Consider the following 14,543-nt stretch of genomic DNA (forward strand, 5'->3'; position numbering starts at 1 on the left):
CAATAAAGAGATTTAAAAAGTCTAAAGTTGGGGAGTATGTATATAGTACCTCCTTTCTTCCCTGCCCCTTTCTCTTGAGGAAAAATATATTGACTGCATAATATGTTACAGTTTACAACAGATGGCATTGTATATTCACCTTAATCAATTTACTACTTTAAAATTACCTCAGAAGTAAATGTCCCTATTGGGTGATGCCTGTCCACTTACCTCACATTTACTGATGTCACTTGCTTTAAACAAACAACAACAAAACCCTTCACTGTACAGGCTTTATTTACTGCAGAATGGCAAGGGAATACAGAGTTCAGGATGCGCTAATGTCAGGAACTGTAAGAATAAATAGCTATGTAAAGTAAGTGAAGACAAATTGGCTTATATTATTGCACTTAAAAAGAAAAGAAAAAATGTAAATACACAAAAAAACAGGGCTGCAGTATGGCCACCAGATGGTGCCAACCATCTACAGAATAAATTCCTGTTATTAATGTTTGCCATTGAAAAGTCAATAAGGTGGGTTTCATTTGTGCTTTTTGACATCAAGAGACAACACACCCCATGTTTTACATGTCATTATCTATATACAGCTGCATGCAACATAAAAATTATAATATGCAAAAACAAGATTTTTGGTTTTGCAGGATAAAATCTTGCATGAAATGGCTGGATTTGCAGAATTTTTTCTTTGTAGACATTAACAGGAAAATTGTGTGCAAAGCACAATGTTAAAAACTAAAACAAATAAAACACAAAACTTACTGAATTATTTCCTGTGGGACTGATGAAATCTGCCAACTCCTGCTCTGAGAAATTATCCCATCAATATCTACAGAACACATTTTTGCAAATACTCTCAGCACAATACTCGTGGAGAGCTGTAAAGAAAACCCCAGTTTGCAGTGACAAGCTTTGTCTCCCTTGCAAAGCTCCATCTAATTCTTGTCTCTTTCTGATATGAGTTAACTGTCTGTCCCCAGTGCTTTAGGCTGCAGGACGGATCTTCATCTCGCTACGACGCAGGGAGTAGTAGAAACCTTTCCATTGTGCCCAGTTGATACCATTGGCATAGGTGAGGTGAGAGCCCTGCAGGTAGAGCCCATTAAGGTTGGCAAGGTGGCAGGTCTTAAACCAGAAGGCACCGGAGGAAAGTGCAGCACAGTTCTGCACATACTGGTCTTGATCACGGTCGAAGGTGGAAAATTTCATACCACTGTGATAGGAGAGTGAATCCCCTGCATGGTGAGGAGAGGCAGAAACAAGTTATATCGGCACAAGCATGAATTTGGCCTCAACACAAATATGGGGGGCGATAATCAGCTGGCAACAATGAGCATTTTTTTTGCCACTGGTGGCATTTTTCCTGGATATTCAATACCTGGCCATGTCTAAGCACTGTTATTGAATATCCAAGTTTATGCGGCCAGCTATCTCATAAGCTGAATATTGCACTTAACTGCATAAAGCTGCATAAGCAACACTGCACAAAGATAGGACTGATTTTATGTGGTCCAATTTAACTGCTAAGCTTTATTTATTTTAATTATTTTATTTACAAATTTATATATATTAAATATATATTACATATACTAAGCTTAGGTGGTTTAGAGGTCATTTTACAAAGGCACACTAGCATTTTTAGCATATGCTAAAAATAATTGCACTCTAACACTAGACACCCATATATTTCTATGGGTGCCTCTAGTGTTTAGTGCGTTTTAATCAGCATGCGCTAACAACACTAGCATCTTTGTAAAAGACCCCCTAAGTGCGGAATATCGGCACTTAAAATACATAAGTGCCAATTCTGCCCCCAGACTGCCCACAATACGGCCGGCTTTGAATTTAGTGGTCTGTAGTGATATTCAGTGGCACTAACCACTAACCAGTTAAGTGCCGCTGACTATCAGCAGATAGCCCTGAACAAGTGATTTAACCGGTCAGGAGCCATTTCTGGCCAGTTACACCACTTTGAATATTGATCTCATGGGGTTTAAGTTTCCACTGACTTGGGAACAAAAGAGAATTTCTCTTAATTTTGCAGTGCTTAACCTGTATAGGTTATCCACATTTTGATGGTACTTTAAAAATATATATATTTTTCTGAGTTTTCAAGATTTTTCTTTGGAATTTTTCATATATGAATTTTATTTTTTCCCAATTGTTCACTACTTGATTATTTGAAATTGTCTTGATTTACATATGATTTTTCATAATTTTGGGCCCTGTTTACTAAGCCGCGCTGTAGGCGCACTAACTTTTTAGTATGCGCTAATGCTAGAGACACCCATATGGGCGTCTTTAGCATTAGCACACGCTAATTTTTGGTGCATGCTAAAAAGTTAGTGTGCCTACAGAGTGGCTTAGTAAACAGGGCCCTTTATTTTATTTGTTTATATTTTTCATTTTATTCCAGCCATTTTCAAAATTTGTTAGGAGTTTACTCAATTTTCAAAATTTTGATGCAAAGTTTTCTTTCATTTATTGAAATAAGTTTTGGTGATATTTGCATACTATTTTGTGATTGTCACTCTCCTCTAGGTTTTTCCTGTAATTGTTCTTTCCATTTTTCATGATTTATTTATAACTAGTAAAAAAGGCCCGTTTCTGACAGAGATGAAACGGGCGCTAGCAAGGTTTTCCTCGGAGTGTGTATGTTTGACAGAGTGTGTTTGACGGTGACTGTGTGAGAGAGAGAGAGAGAGAGAGAGAGAGAGAGTGGATGAGCGAGTGTGTGTGTGTGACAGAGAGAGAGTGAGACTGTCTCCTGTGTCCCCTGCCCCCCCTCCAGCCACTCAGCGATTCTTCTCTTTCCCCTGCTCCCCCTCCAGGCACCCAGTGAGTCTCCTGTCCCCTGCCCCCCCTGTAGCCACCCAGCGATTCTCCTCTCTCCCCTGCCCCCCTCCAGCCACCCACCGATTCTCTCCTCTCCCCTGCCCCCCTCTGCAGCAACCCACTGATTCTCCTCTCTCCCCTGCCCCCCTCCAGCCACCCACCGATTCTCCTCTCTCCCCTGCCCCCCCTCTGCAGCCACGCACTGATTCTCCTCTCTCCCCTGCCCCCCCTCTGCAGCCACCCAGCGAGTCTCCTCTCTCCCCTGCCCCCCCTCTCCAGCCACCCAGCGAGTCTCCTCTGTCCCCTGCCCCCCTCCAGTCACTCAGCGATTGTTCTCTCTCCCCTGCACCCCCTCCAGGCACCCAGCGATTCTCCTCTCTCCCCTGCCCCCCTCCAGCCACCTACCGATTCTCCTCTTTCCCCTGCTCCGCTCTGCAGCCACCCAGCGAGTGTCCTCTCTCCCCTGCTCCCCCTCCTGCCACTTTGCGATTGTCCTCTCTCCCCTGCCCCCCTCTCCAGCCACCCAGCGATTCTCCTATCTCCCCTGCCCCCCCTCCAGCCACCGAACATTCTTCTCTGTCCCCTGCCCCCCCTTGTAGCCACCCTGCGATTCTCCCCTGCCCCCCCTCCAGGCACCCACCGATTCTGATTGTCCTGTCTCCCCTGCCTCCCCTCCAGCCACCCAGCGATCCTTCTATCTCCCCTGCCCCCCCTCTAGGCATCCAGCAATTCTTCTCTGTCCCCTGCCCTCCCCCCTGTAGCCACCCTGTGATTCTCCTATCTCCCCTGCCCCCCCTCCAGACACCCACCGATTCTCCGTTGCTCCTTTGAAAGCCCTGCCCGTCTGTAGCCTTCCCTTCCAGTTCGTTCCCTGTGAGTCCAGCCTTCTGGCATCATTTTATCTTTCCGTGAGGGCAGGACTCTGAGGGAATGAATGAACTGGAAGGGAAGACTACAGACAGGCAGGGCTTTCAAAGGAGTGACGGAGAATTGGTGGGTGCCTGGAGGGGGGGCAGGGGAGAGAGTAGAATCGGTGGGTGGCTACAGGGGGGAGGGCAGGGGACAGAGAAGAATTGCTGGGTGCCTGGAGGGGGGCAGGGGAGATAGGAGAATCGCAGGGTGGCTACAGGGGCGAGGGCAGGGGACAGAGAAGAATCGCTGGGTGGCTACAGAGGGGGGGCAGAGGACAGAGGAGAATTGTGTGGCAATGACAGTCCGGACAGGCGGGTTGGGCTTTTTTTTTTTCAGACCGTTCATTGGCTCCTCTGTCTTGTGACGTTGCGGGACAGTGAGAGTCAATGAAATGGTGAACTACAGACTTACGAACCCTACATTGCCACAGTGCCAGGGAGTCAGCTTCAGAAAGTTGGAGGTACTTTTTATTGTATAGGAAGGGCCTCTTTTTATCAAACCACGCTAGTGGTTCAGGGTGCGGCAATGCCAACACCTATTCACTTTGGGCTTTGTCGGCATTTCCGTGCAGGAACTGCTTGTGCAGTCTGATAAGACCCCCAAAATGTATTGTCACATTTTTCATCTTTTTTCCATGATTTTTAAAATGTGGGATACAAATGCAATAACATTTTAATTGTGTATCACAATTGTACTGTGAATTTTCTTTTCTTTTTTTTTTGTGTACCTGCAGTTTTGAAAGAATGATTTCATATTATCTTTCTCATGAATTCTACTGCTATGTGTAACATTTATGCTACTGGGAAACTTTATATACCCATTTTAGGGGTAATTTTGTAACTGCACACATAGGTAAGTACACACATACGTCCTCTGGGCAGACTTTGCTAGATTTTTAAAGCAAAAGTACAAATGTACTTCCATTTTGAAAATAAGACAATGACAACTGTGCACTTACATGCGTACCTGCTGTTTGGGATGCACACATTTTATAAGTTAATATTTTTAAATCTATGCATGTGCATACAAATCTTCCCCAACCCTGCTCTTGGAAATGCCTCGTTAAACTGCAGATATACTTAAGCATGTAAGTTTACCCACATATAAGGCAGACTGTTTTGTAGCAAACAAGTTCTGTGAATAAAGCACTGCTTTCCCCAGAGGAATCACTTTAAAATTGAAAATTTTGTCTATTTTGCCTTTCTCAGACACTTATGTTTTGTAAATAATTTATCTGTATAGAGTTACATGGATAAAGATTTAGAGGCTGATATTCAGCATACGGGAGGCAGCCCACCTAAGTGCCGTATGCCCCCGCCAATCAAAGCCAGGCCGTTTCCGGTGACCAGCATTGAATATCCCAGTTATTTTTGGCTGGCACAAACTTAACTGGCTATGTCAATATTCACCACTGTCCAGTTAAGTTTATACAACACCAAGGGCTTCTTTTACAAAGTCACGCTACGTGAGAGGAAGCCCATAGGAATTGAATGGGCGTCCTCTCATTTGCCACACCAAGAATCAGCAGCACAGCTTTGTAAAAGAGACCCCAAAAGAGGCTATTCAAGTCCACAGAAGGCAACAAGCTGAACAAACCAGAGTAGACCAGGAGTCCAAAACAAGCTTAGAACAGACCCGATGTGGCCATGTTTCATCAAATAGGCTGCATCTGGGGTTTATGAAACACTCTGTAATATACGTACAAAAATATAAATAAAAAATAGTTAATACAATGTAAGGTATTGCACATGAACATGTATAAACAATTACAAATAAAAACATATAAAAATAAAGCATACTCAAAAGATAAAAATCTGAAAAAAATCAAAAAGTGGTATACTTTAAAAAAAGAAAAAAAGAGGGTTTTCCACCAACAGATGTCATACTTACAAATTTCAACCAAGTGAACCTCAATAGTGTGACACATCAAATCATGTCAACCATATACAACTGGATAAAAGTGAAAAGTGTCAAGACTAACATTGGAGCATAAAGATGAAAATCCATGGATTCAAGCAGAGTACTGACCATAAAGGACAAGAGCCTCCCCTAGCTAGTAATTGCACATCCAAGACTACCTGAAAAAAAAAAAAATAAATAAAAGGGCCGGAACTAAGAGCCAAAAGAATGACATTCTAAAAGAAAGACAATGTGCTTAAAAAGGAAGCAATAAAATAGTACTTACAAATAGCAGCTCCTGAAAGGCAACAAAAGTAGGGACAGAACCACTGCCACAATTGAAAAGTACAGTCAGCCATTTTGAAAACTAGGACTACTTTTTATGCTAACAAAGGGGTCCTTTTACCAAGCTGCGGGAAAAAGAGCCCTGCGGTAGTGGCAGGGGCCATTTTTCCTGCGCACCAGTGCCCTTTTTACAGCATAGGATAAAAAGCCCCAAAAACAAAATGACCATGTGGTAAGAAAACTCTTACAATGTGGCCATGCAGTGAGGAGCCCTTACTGGCACCCACTGAGGTGATGGTAAGGGCTCCTGCAGTAACCCAGCTGTAAACTGGCAGAGCATGACAATGCCTGATTACTGCTGGGTTACCACTGTGATAACCATTTTGGAGGGGTTCCCCCTGGAAATGGTACACACTCAACCTGGAACTACCGCCAGCGGCCGTGTTGGGCCAGCGTTAGTCCCAGAATAGAGAGCGGTAAGCCCGCGTTGGGCTTACCGCTGCTTTGTAAAACGGCCCCAAAAAAAGGTCAAAGGTGACTTGAAAATAAATATATGTAAAAACAGCTCTTAAAACATTACCTGAAGAAACTGTTGTCATAAAAAACTACATAAAAAGCTAAATTAAAGCCACTTAGACCCATTCTTAAAAGCGGAAATGCATAAAAAATAAGTGTTGAACTCAAAATTCAAGAATTGAAAAAGAAGGTGGATGTAGCAACCTTACAGTATGCTGTGCTCTTCCCAGTATGCTAAGTTTTAAGAAAAAAATGCTGCTAAAATTACTAGAAAAAGTCATGCATTGTAAAAAAAAAAAATGCTATGCATTCCAGCAGCCATCTTGAATGCATTTCAATAGTGTCATTGACATCACTAGAACATGAAGGGTCCAAAACAGAGCATGCTCTGAACAATACATACTTAAAACTCATAAATACATCCTAAAAGTGCAATATAAACCCAAAAATAAATCACAAGGACTGACACATAAATCAGTACTGTGTACAGTAACATTTTTTGTATGATCTTAGTTCATGGTATGATCACTGCACATGTTTTTTTCAGTACCATAAAGGACATGTTTCCATTTTAATTTGATCTATTTATTTTCCATGTAGCTATAGGATCCAGCACAGCATTAATTTGGCAGTTTTGCACTTATTTGCATTTATTTTGATTCTTATATTTATGTATAGATTTTTATATAATTTTATTATATCAGTTTAGCAATACTAAAATGTATAACTGTTTGTAATTGTACTGATTTATTTTACTGCATGAGCAGCATATGAGCCCTTACTGCTAGGTCATGGGTGGTAGTAAGGGCTCAGGCCGTAAATAGGTGCATGCTAGTTTTAATATTAGCCCAGATCCGGTGGAGATCACGTGATGACTTGAGGGAAGAAGACGCAAGGAAGCTCTCCTACGGGTAAATCTCCCCCGCTTAGCCCGAACAAAGTCCAAAATCGCCGTAATCGGTGAAGAAACTTGAACAGCAAGGCAGGCACTGCATGGATGACTTTGTAGTGAGAGGCGCAGTGGGGATGCCAGCAAAAGCAGCAAAAAAAGAACAAGACAAAACGTGAGGGAATGCGGAGCCTAAGATGGCTGCGAGCCTGACCACGGCCGCACCTCCGATGTTGTTTTCCGCGCCCCAGATGAAGCAACTGACCGAGGCTGTAAAAATAGCAATAGAGCCGCAGCTCAAACAATTAACTGATCAGATAGCAAGCCTGGAAGGTCTGATGGAGGATACCGTGAGGAGAACAGGAGACCTAGAGCACTGGCTGTCGGAAGTTGCAGACAGGGGAAAAGAAATGGCGGATCAGATAGCCAAATTGCAACAGCAGGTGAAGGAACAAGAACACCTCCTAGACGACCTGGAGAACAGATCCAGAAGATTGAACCTAAGATTAGTGGGCATACCCGAGAAAATACCAGACTCTGCACTGGCGGCACTGCTGGAAAAGTGGCTCAAAGAAGAATTTGTGCTGTCTGACAACTCTGGGCCTTTCTGCTTAGAGCGAGCTCACAGAATAGGGAGAAAGCAGGAAGGTGGGGCAAGGCCACGAGTGGTGATGGTAAAAGTGCACAATTACATCCATAAATCATAAATCTTTTAGCGGAGCTCGAGCAAAATGGAACAGTTTATTATATGATTTTCCAGTTTATTTTATGATTTCCAGTAAAGATTTTCCAGGACTATTCACTGCAGCTACAAGAAAGGCGCAAGTTGTTTGGCCCGGTCTGCAAGCGGTTGACAGAGACACAGAGCAAGTTCCGTCTCTTATACCCAGCGATTCTGAAAATCCAGCATGAGGGAACTTGGAAGATTTTTAAAACACCAGGAGAGGCACAATCTTAGTTGAGAGAACATAGACTAGTTCCGGAAGGCCCACTATGAGAGACTTGGATGCAAGCCTGCAGGAGCGGGACCCGCCTCAAGAAACTTTCAGAAGAGACGCTCAGAGCCTGATGGTAACAATGAACAGATTAAGATGGACACACAGACTGCTAAGCACAAGCAGTTGCCTATACCAGAGGGTGAAGTAACAAAAGGTACAGGGGAAGGAGAGAATGGGGGGCAAGTGGGTATGAATGGGACTGTTTGGATAAGGGACCATGGGAAAAGTGGAAGTGGAAGTGGGGGGTATGGAAGCGAACATTAGTAAGATAGGGTAGGGCGGGGGAGGAACCTGTAATCACATGATCTCTGAATACCTACTAAGGGTAGTAGGAACACCAGGGGAGAATAAATAGGGAGGGGAAGAAGAGGGACAGGCGGGTAAGGGGGGGGGGGAGAAGACAGGGGAGGAGAGGGAGGGAGTGAAGGGAGGGGCAGAAAGGGATAGGGGAGGTTTTCAAAGAGGGATTCATGGTGGACAAGGAGACTGGTATTGGAAAAAGGCCAAAAAGGGAATTAAGAAACAGGTGCATATGTATAGATATAAAAGAGCACATGGGGGACCAGGCGGAGCTGGGCGCCTGGGACCCAATCAGAGTAAACTAAGGAATGGGATTGTAAATGCCTGGAAGACAAGGGAATGGCCAAGGTAACTAGAGTTGTGTCCTGGAATGTGGGGGACATTGCCACACCAATAAAATGAGCAAAAATATTGAAAGTGCTGCAGAGACATAAAGCGGATGTGGCCTGCTTACAAGAGACTAGACTGACAGAGGGAAAGCACTTAAAACTAAAAAGAACATGGGTCAGGGAAGTGTTCTCGGCGTCCGCAGAGGGCAGGAAACGGGGAGTAGCAATATTAATTAGAAAAGGCCTAGCAGCGAAGGCAGAGATGATTACTAAAGATCCTGAGGGAAGATTTGTGCTGATACATTTATGGTTACAAAATAGAGAATTCTTAGTGGTGTCTCTTTATGGACCAAATACTTACACACCAACCTTCTTCCAATCAATTATAGAACACTGCGCACCATATCAGTCACTCAAGTTAATAGTGGTGGGGGACTTCAACCTAATAGCAGATCCAGACGCAGATACAACCAACCCAAGGATAGCACCATAGGGAGGGACTAGGAAGAGGGCGCTACCCACGTTTATGCGGGCAATGAACTTGATATATCCATGGAGGGCTCTAAACTCAGAAGAGTGGGACTACACGCACCTATCCAGAGCACACAGGACATTGTCTCGAATCGATTACATGCTAGTGAGCAGAGAGATGTTCCCATGGATACGGGATGCTGGGATAGGGCCTACAGAAGTTTCGGACCATGCGATGATCTGGGTAGAGGTTGAAGAGCCGAAATACTATCAAGCCAGGGGGGGATGGAGATATCCAGGATATCTACACGGAGATAAGGAATTCACAGTATACTTAGCTAACAGATGGGCAGAATATGAGAGGTTTAACGAGCAGCATGTGAGCAACCCCAAGCTTTACTGGATGGCAGCGAAGGCAGTACTGAGTGGAGACATAATAGCATTCGTACAAACCTGTAAGAAAAAGCAAGCTAAAGCTATCTTGCACTTGGAGACATGATTGAAAAAGGCTAAGAAGTATATTGTGTCTCCGAGCGCAATGAACAAAGAACAGTATCAGGTGCTGCAAGTGACCCTAAACATACTAATTCACAAGCAAACCATGCATTCCTCGATATTTTACAAATACAAACTACAGAGATATGGAAACAGAGTAGGGACGATATTAGCTAGATTGGTGAAAACAGGGAGAGCAAGTAGAGTGATAACGACACTAAAAGATCAAACGGGAACCCTAAAATACAAAAGCGAAGAGATAGCGCGGGTGTTCCATGCTTACTTTAGCTCACTATATGAATGTAGAGCAGAGGAGGTCTCGGGGGACTTAGAGACATACCTCCGGGAAATGGGATTCCCCCGGTTACAAAAGCAAGATATAGAACATCTAAACCAAGCTATAACGAGCATGGAAATACAAGATGCAATAGGGACATTGGCTCTAAACTCAGCACCGGGCCCTGATGGATATACGTGGGAATATTATAAGGCATTGCCTAAGGTGGGAGCAGGGGCGTTGGGTAAATATCTGGACCAGGTGATAGAAGACAGTAAATTCCCCCCGCATGCAAATGAGGCCTTGATCACCTTAATACACAAACCAGGAAAGCCAGACACACAACCAGAATCATATAGACCCATCTCATTGATTAACGTAGATGTAAAACTTGTATTACTACTACTACTACTACTTATCATTTCTATAGCGTTACTAGACGTATGCAGCGCTGTACACTTGAACATGAAGAGACAGAGCTTACAATCTAATTAGGACAGACAAACAGGACAAACAAGAGATAAGGGAATATTAAGGTGAGGATGATAAAATAAGGGTTCTGAACAAGTGAATAAGGGTTAGGAGTTAAAAGCAGTATCAAAAAGGTGGGCTTTTAGCTTAGATTTGAAGACTGCCAGAGATGGAGCTTGATGTACTGGTTCAGGAAGTCTATTCCAGGCATATGGTGCAGCAAGATAAAAGGAACGGAGTCTGGAGTATCATGGCTAAAAGGTTGGGGGAGATCCTGCCAAAACTTATAGGAGAGGAACAAGTGGGGTTTGTGCGGAACAGGCAAGCGGGGAGCAATGTTAGACGACTACTGCTAGCAATGGCAAAATGTAGGCAAGAACAGATATCAGCGCTGATCCTGAGCCTGGACGCCGAAAAGGTGTTTGACAAAGTGAATTGGAGATACCTGTTTGGTGTACTTAGGTACATGGGGTTCCAGGGATGGTTCTTTGAGGCACTAAAAGCCCTATATAACAAGCCAGAAGCATCCATATTGATTAATGGGGTATGAGGGGTCAATTCCAGATTCAGAGTGGGACCTGACAGGGGTGCCCACTGTCACCGCTCTTATTCGTACTGTCAATGGAGCCCCTACTGCGAGCGCTAAAGCGAGAAGAAGGTGTAAAAGGAATAGAATTGGAAGGAGGCATAGTCAAAGCGTTGGCATTTGCAGACAATTTACTAGTAATAGTGAAAGAGCCTGGCCAGTCGCTCCCCAAAATTATGGAGATGGTATAGGAATATAGCGGCTACTCGGGATACACTTTGAATATTCAGAAATCAAGAGCGATGCAGGTTTTAAAGGAAGATAATGTACAACACAGTTTACCAATGAATATAGGGTGGGAACCTGACGTTCTTAAGTATTTGGGAGTTAGAATACCCCATGAGTTAACAGACCTGTATGCATGGAATGTAAAGAAGTTGTTGAATGAGACTAGAATAAGATTGCAAATGTGGCAGGGCTTTCCTTTAACACTCCTGGGAAGAATAGCCTTGTATAATATGATGATAGTGCCTAAGTGGCTATATGTGTTCCAGACACTGCCCCTGTACCTGACCAAATATGATGAGCAGAAATTGAAAAAGATCCTTCAAAAATTTCTGTGGCAAGGGAAGAAACCTAGAATTCCAATGGCCCTGCTACAGGTGTTTGTGGAATATGGAGGCTTGGGACTTTTGAATATGAGACACATGACGATTGCAAGTGGGATGAGACATTTGAATGATTGGCTCCGATCGACCCAGTATTTTATGCCTACTGACCTCGAAATGAGAGAGCTAAAAGACAATCATATAAGCTATCTGCTACATAAACGAACAGGAGAGGAGAACGGCCTGCTGAATATAACTCAGATTTTGCCGACTGCCAGAGCAATGTGGTGCTGGTTGTGCAGATACCATAGATTCTCGACACAAACAACCCCATATCTGCCCATTTGTGGAAACCAGGACTTCCCTCCGGGAAAGATATGCAAAGCATTTTAACGGTGGAGCAGAGGGGGACTGGTGTACATTATGCACGTGTTGGATACAGATGGAAAGATCAAGTCGTGGGAGGAGCTACAGGCCCAGTTTTCTCTACGACCAACTGACTGGTTCTATAACTATCAATTAAAACACTATATAAGTAACTTACCACCGGGCTCACTAACGGAAGATGTCCAGGAGGAGTTGGGCTCTGCTCTATCCTTGGGAGTGCAACAAAAGGTCCCGTTAACCACAGGCATCTCAGAGATATGGCAGAAGAGCCGAACTTTGCTGCACTGGTGAATGCGTTGCGCGCAGAGTTAAGGACTACAATTGCAGCGGCAGTAGTGAAAGAGCAGCTCCTTGGATCTAGAAAGACTACAGGCTTAAAATCCTATTGGGAAGAACAGTACAAGTTCATTATGACAGCGCACATCCCCCCCAGGAGGGCGTTCCATACGGGACTCTCCCCGGATGGTGCATGTCTGAAATTTAAAGAGGAGGGTGCAACGTTAGGCCACATATTCTGGATCTGCCCCCAGGTCACTGCTTTTTGGAAAAAACTGATCAAGCAGGTCTCAGGCCTCTGGACTATAAGTTGGCGATATGAAGTGCGACTCCTGTTTGGGCGCCCAGACCTGGTCCAGCCGCTCCCCAAGGGATGCAGAGCATTCGTGCAGCGCGTAATTATGGTAGCGATAAAGACTATCTTGACAGCCTGGCTCTCCAGTGAAGGTCCTTCCACACAGCACTGGAGAGGACAGATGATACGTCTGATGAGAACTTAAAGAATGGACCAAAGCTTCCAAAAGCCGACAAAAGCAAGAGCCTTTCAGAATTGTTGGAGCCCGTTTTGGCTAACCCTAACACCTGCAGCTAGAGGCCATTTAATGAACATTTAAAAAGAGGACAAAAGTAGGAGACTGTAGGCAGCATGAATCCCAGGGGGAGGGAAGAGGGGTGGGAGGGGGTTGAAAATGTAAAATGTTCATGAAGAGAAAATGTTGTTCTTTAAAGGTTGCAGTTCAAAAAGATTAGATTGTAAAGCAGAAGTTATATCTTCAATAAAAAAATATTTAAACATATTAGCCCAGACCCATTCCCGGTCCATTAAAAATGGCCCAGTATGCGCCTAAAAGATGCACCCACACTACTGCAGGCCACGTTTTACAGTGGCTTTGTAAAAGGACCTCAATGTTTTAAGAGTTGTTTTTACATATTTATTATCAAGTCACCTTTGACCTTTGTTAGGATAAAAAGTAGTTCTGGTTTTCAAAATGGCTGATTGCACAGTTCAATTGTGGAAGTAAGGTGAGGAGCAGTGGCTCTGTCCCTACATTTGTTGTACTATTTTATTGCTTCCTTTTTAAGCAAATTGTCTTTCTTTTAGAATGTCATTCTTTTGGCTTTTAGTTCCAGCCCTTTTTTTTTTTTTCAGGTAGTTTGGGATGTGCAATTACTAGCTAGTGGAGACTTTGTTTTACCACTTTTTAGGTATGTGTCCTTTATGGTCAGTGCTGTGCTTGAATCCACGGATTTTCATCTTTATGCTCCAATGTTAGTCTTCTCACAAATGGTGTTTCCCAGACCTTGTTTGGGAAACACCATTTGTGAGAGGAATTTTTTGGATCCACTGGTTGTACATTTGACTTTCCGTTCTCCTGTGGAGAGATCACCTTCTGTGGGTGTTGGCCAATGTTAGTCTTGACACTTCTCATTTTTATCTAGTGTATGGTTGACATGATTTGATGTGTCACTATTGACTTCTGTCTTTCTTTTTTAAAAGTATGTCACTATTTGACTTTTCAGATTTTTGTCTTTTGAGTATGTTTTATTTTCCCATGTTTTTATTTTTAATTATTTATGCATGTTCATGTGCAATAGGTTAGATTGTCTTTTAACTATTTTTTATTTATGGCCACGTCGGGTCTATTCTAATAAAGATTCTTTTGGACTCCTGGATTACTCTAGTTTGTTCAGTTAAGTTTATAGCTGCCAAAGATAGGACTGCCCTTTAGGGGGTCTGATTTGGCTGCTAAGCTGGTCAGGGCTGAATATTGCCGGTTTTTGAGTGATATAACTGGTTGTCTTTTCGGTGCTAGCTGGTAATATTCAGTGGAGATGACCAGTTATCTCATGCTGAATAATAGTAGTTAGGTGCCAAAATGCTATTTAACTGGTCAGCGGCCATTTCTAGATGGTTAACTAGCATTCAATATCTGGGGGAAAGTCAGATAACAGGCATATATACCAGCTCTATGACTGGCATAGCTACTCAACCTTAACAAATATGCACATGTATATCCGGATATGCTAATATTCTATAAGAGAAAGTAGGCATCTATAGGCACACTGTTATA

At 43.4% G+C, this 14,543-nt stretch overlaps 1 protein-coding gene across 1 annotated transcript in view; it reads right to left on the bottom strand.

The window, feature by feature from the left end:
* Positions 1-258: 258 nt before the first annotated feature.
* The window catches only part of LOC115474718 (microfibril-associated glycoprotein 4-like), a 57,546-nt gene continuing 43,261 nt past the window's right edge, over positions 259-14,543 (bottom strand). Inside the window, exon 6 of the mRNA XM_030210343.1 lies at positions 259-1,232. Coding sequence (XP_030066203.1) covers positions 982-1,232 — 251 coding nt within the window. The 3' untranslated portion in view covers positions 259-981. The remainder of the gene's footprint in view (positions 1,233-14,543) is intronic.

The sequence above is a fragment of the Microcaecilia unicolor genome, chromosome 7 (assembly GCF_901765095.1).
Source record: "Microcaecilia unicolor chromosome 7, aMicUni1.1, whole genome shotgun sequence".
Classification (NCBI taxonomy): domain Eukaryota; kingdom Metazoa; phylum Chordata; class Amphibia; order Gymnophiona; family Siphonopidae; genus Microcaecilia; species Microcaecilia unicolor.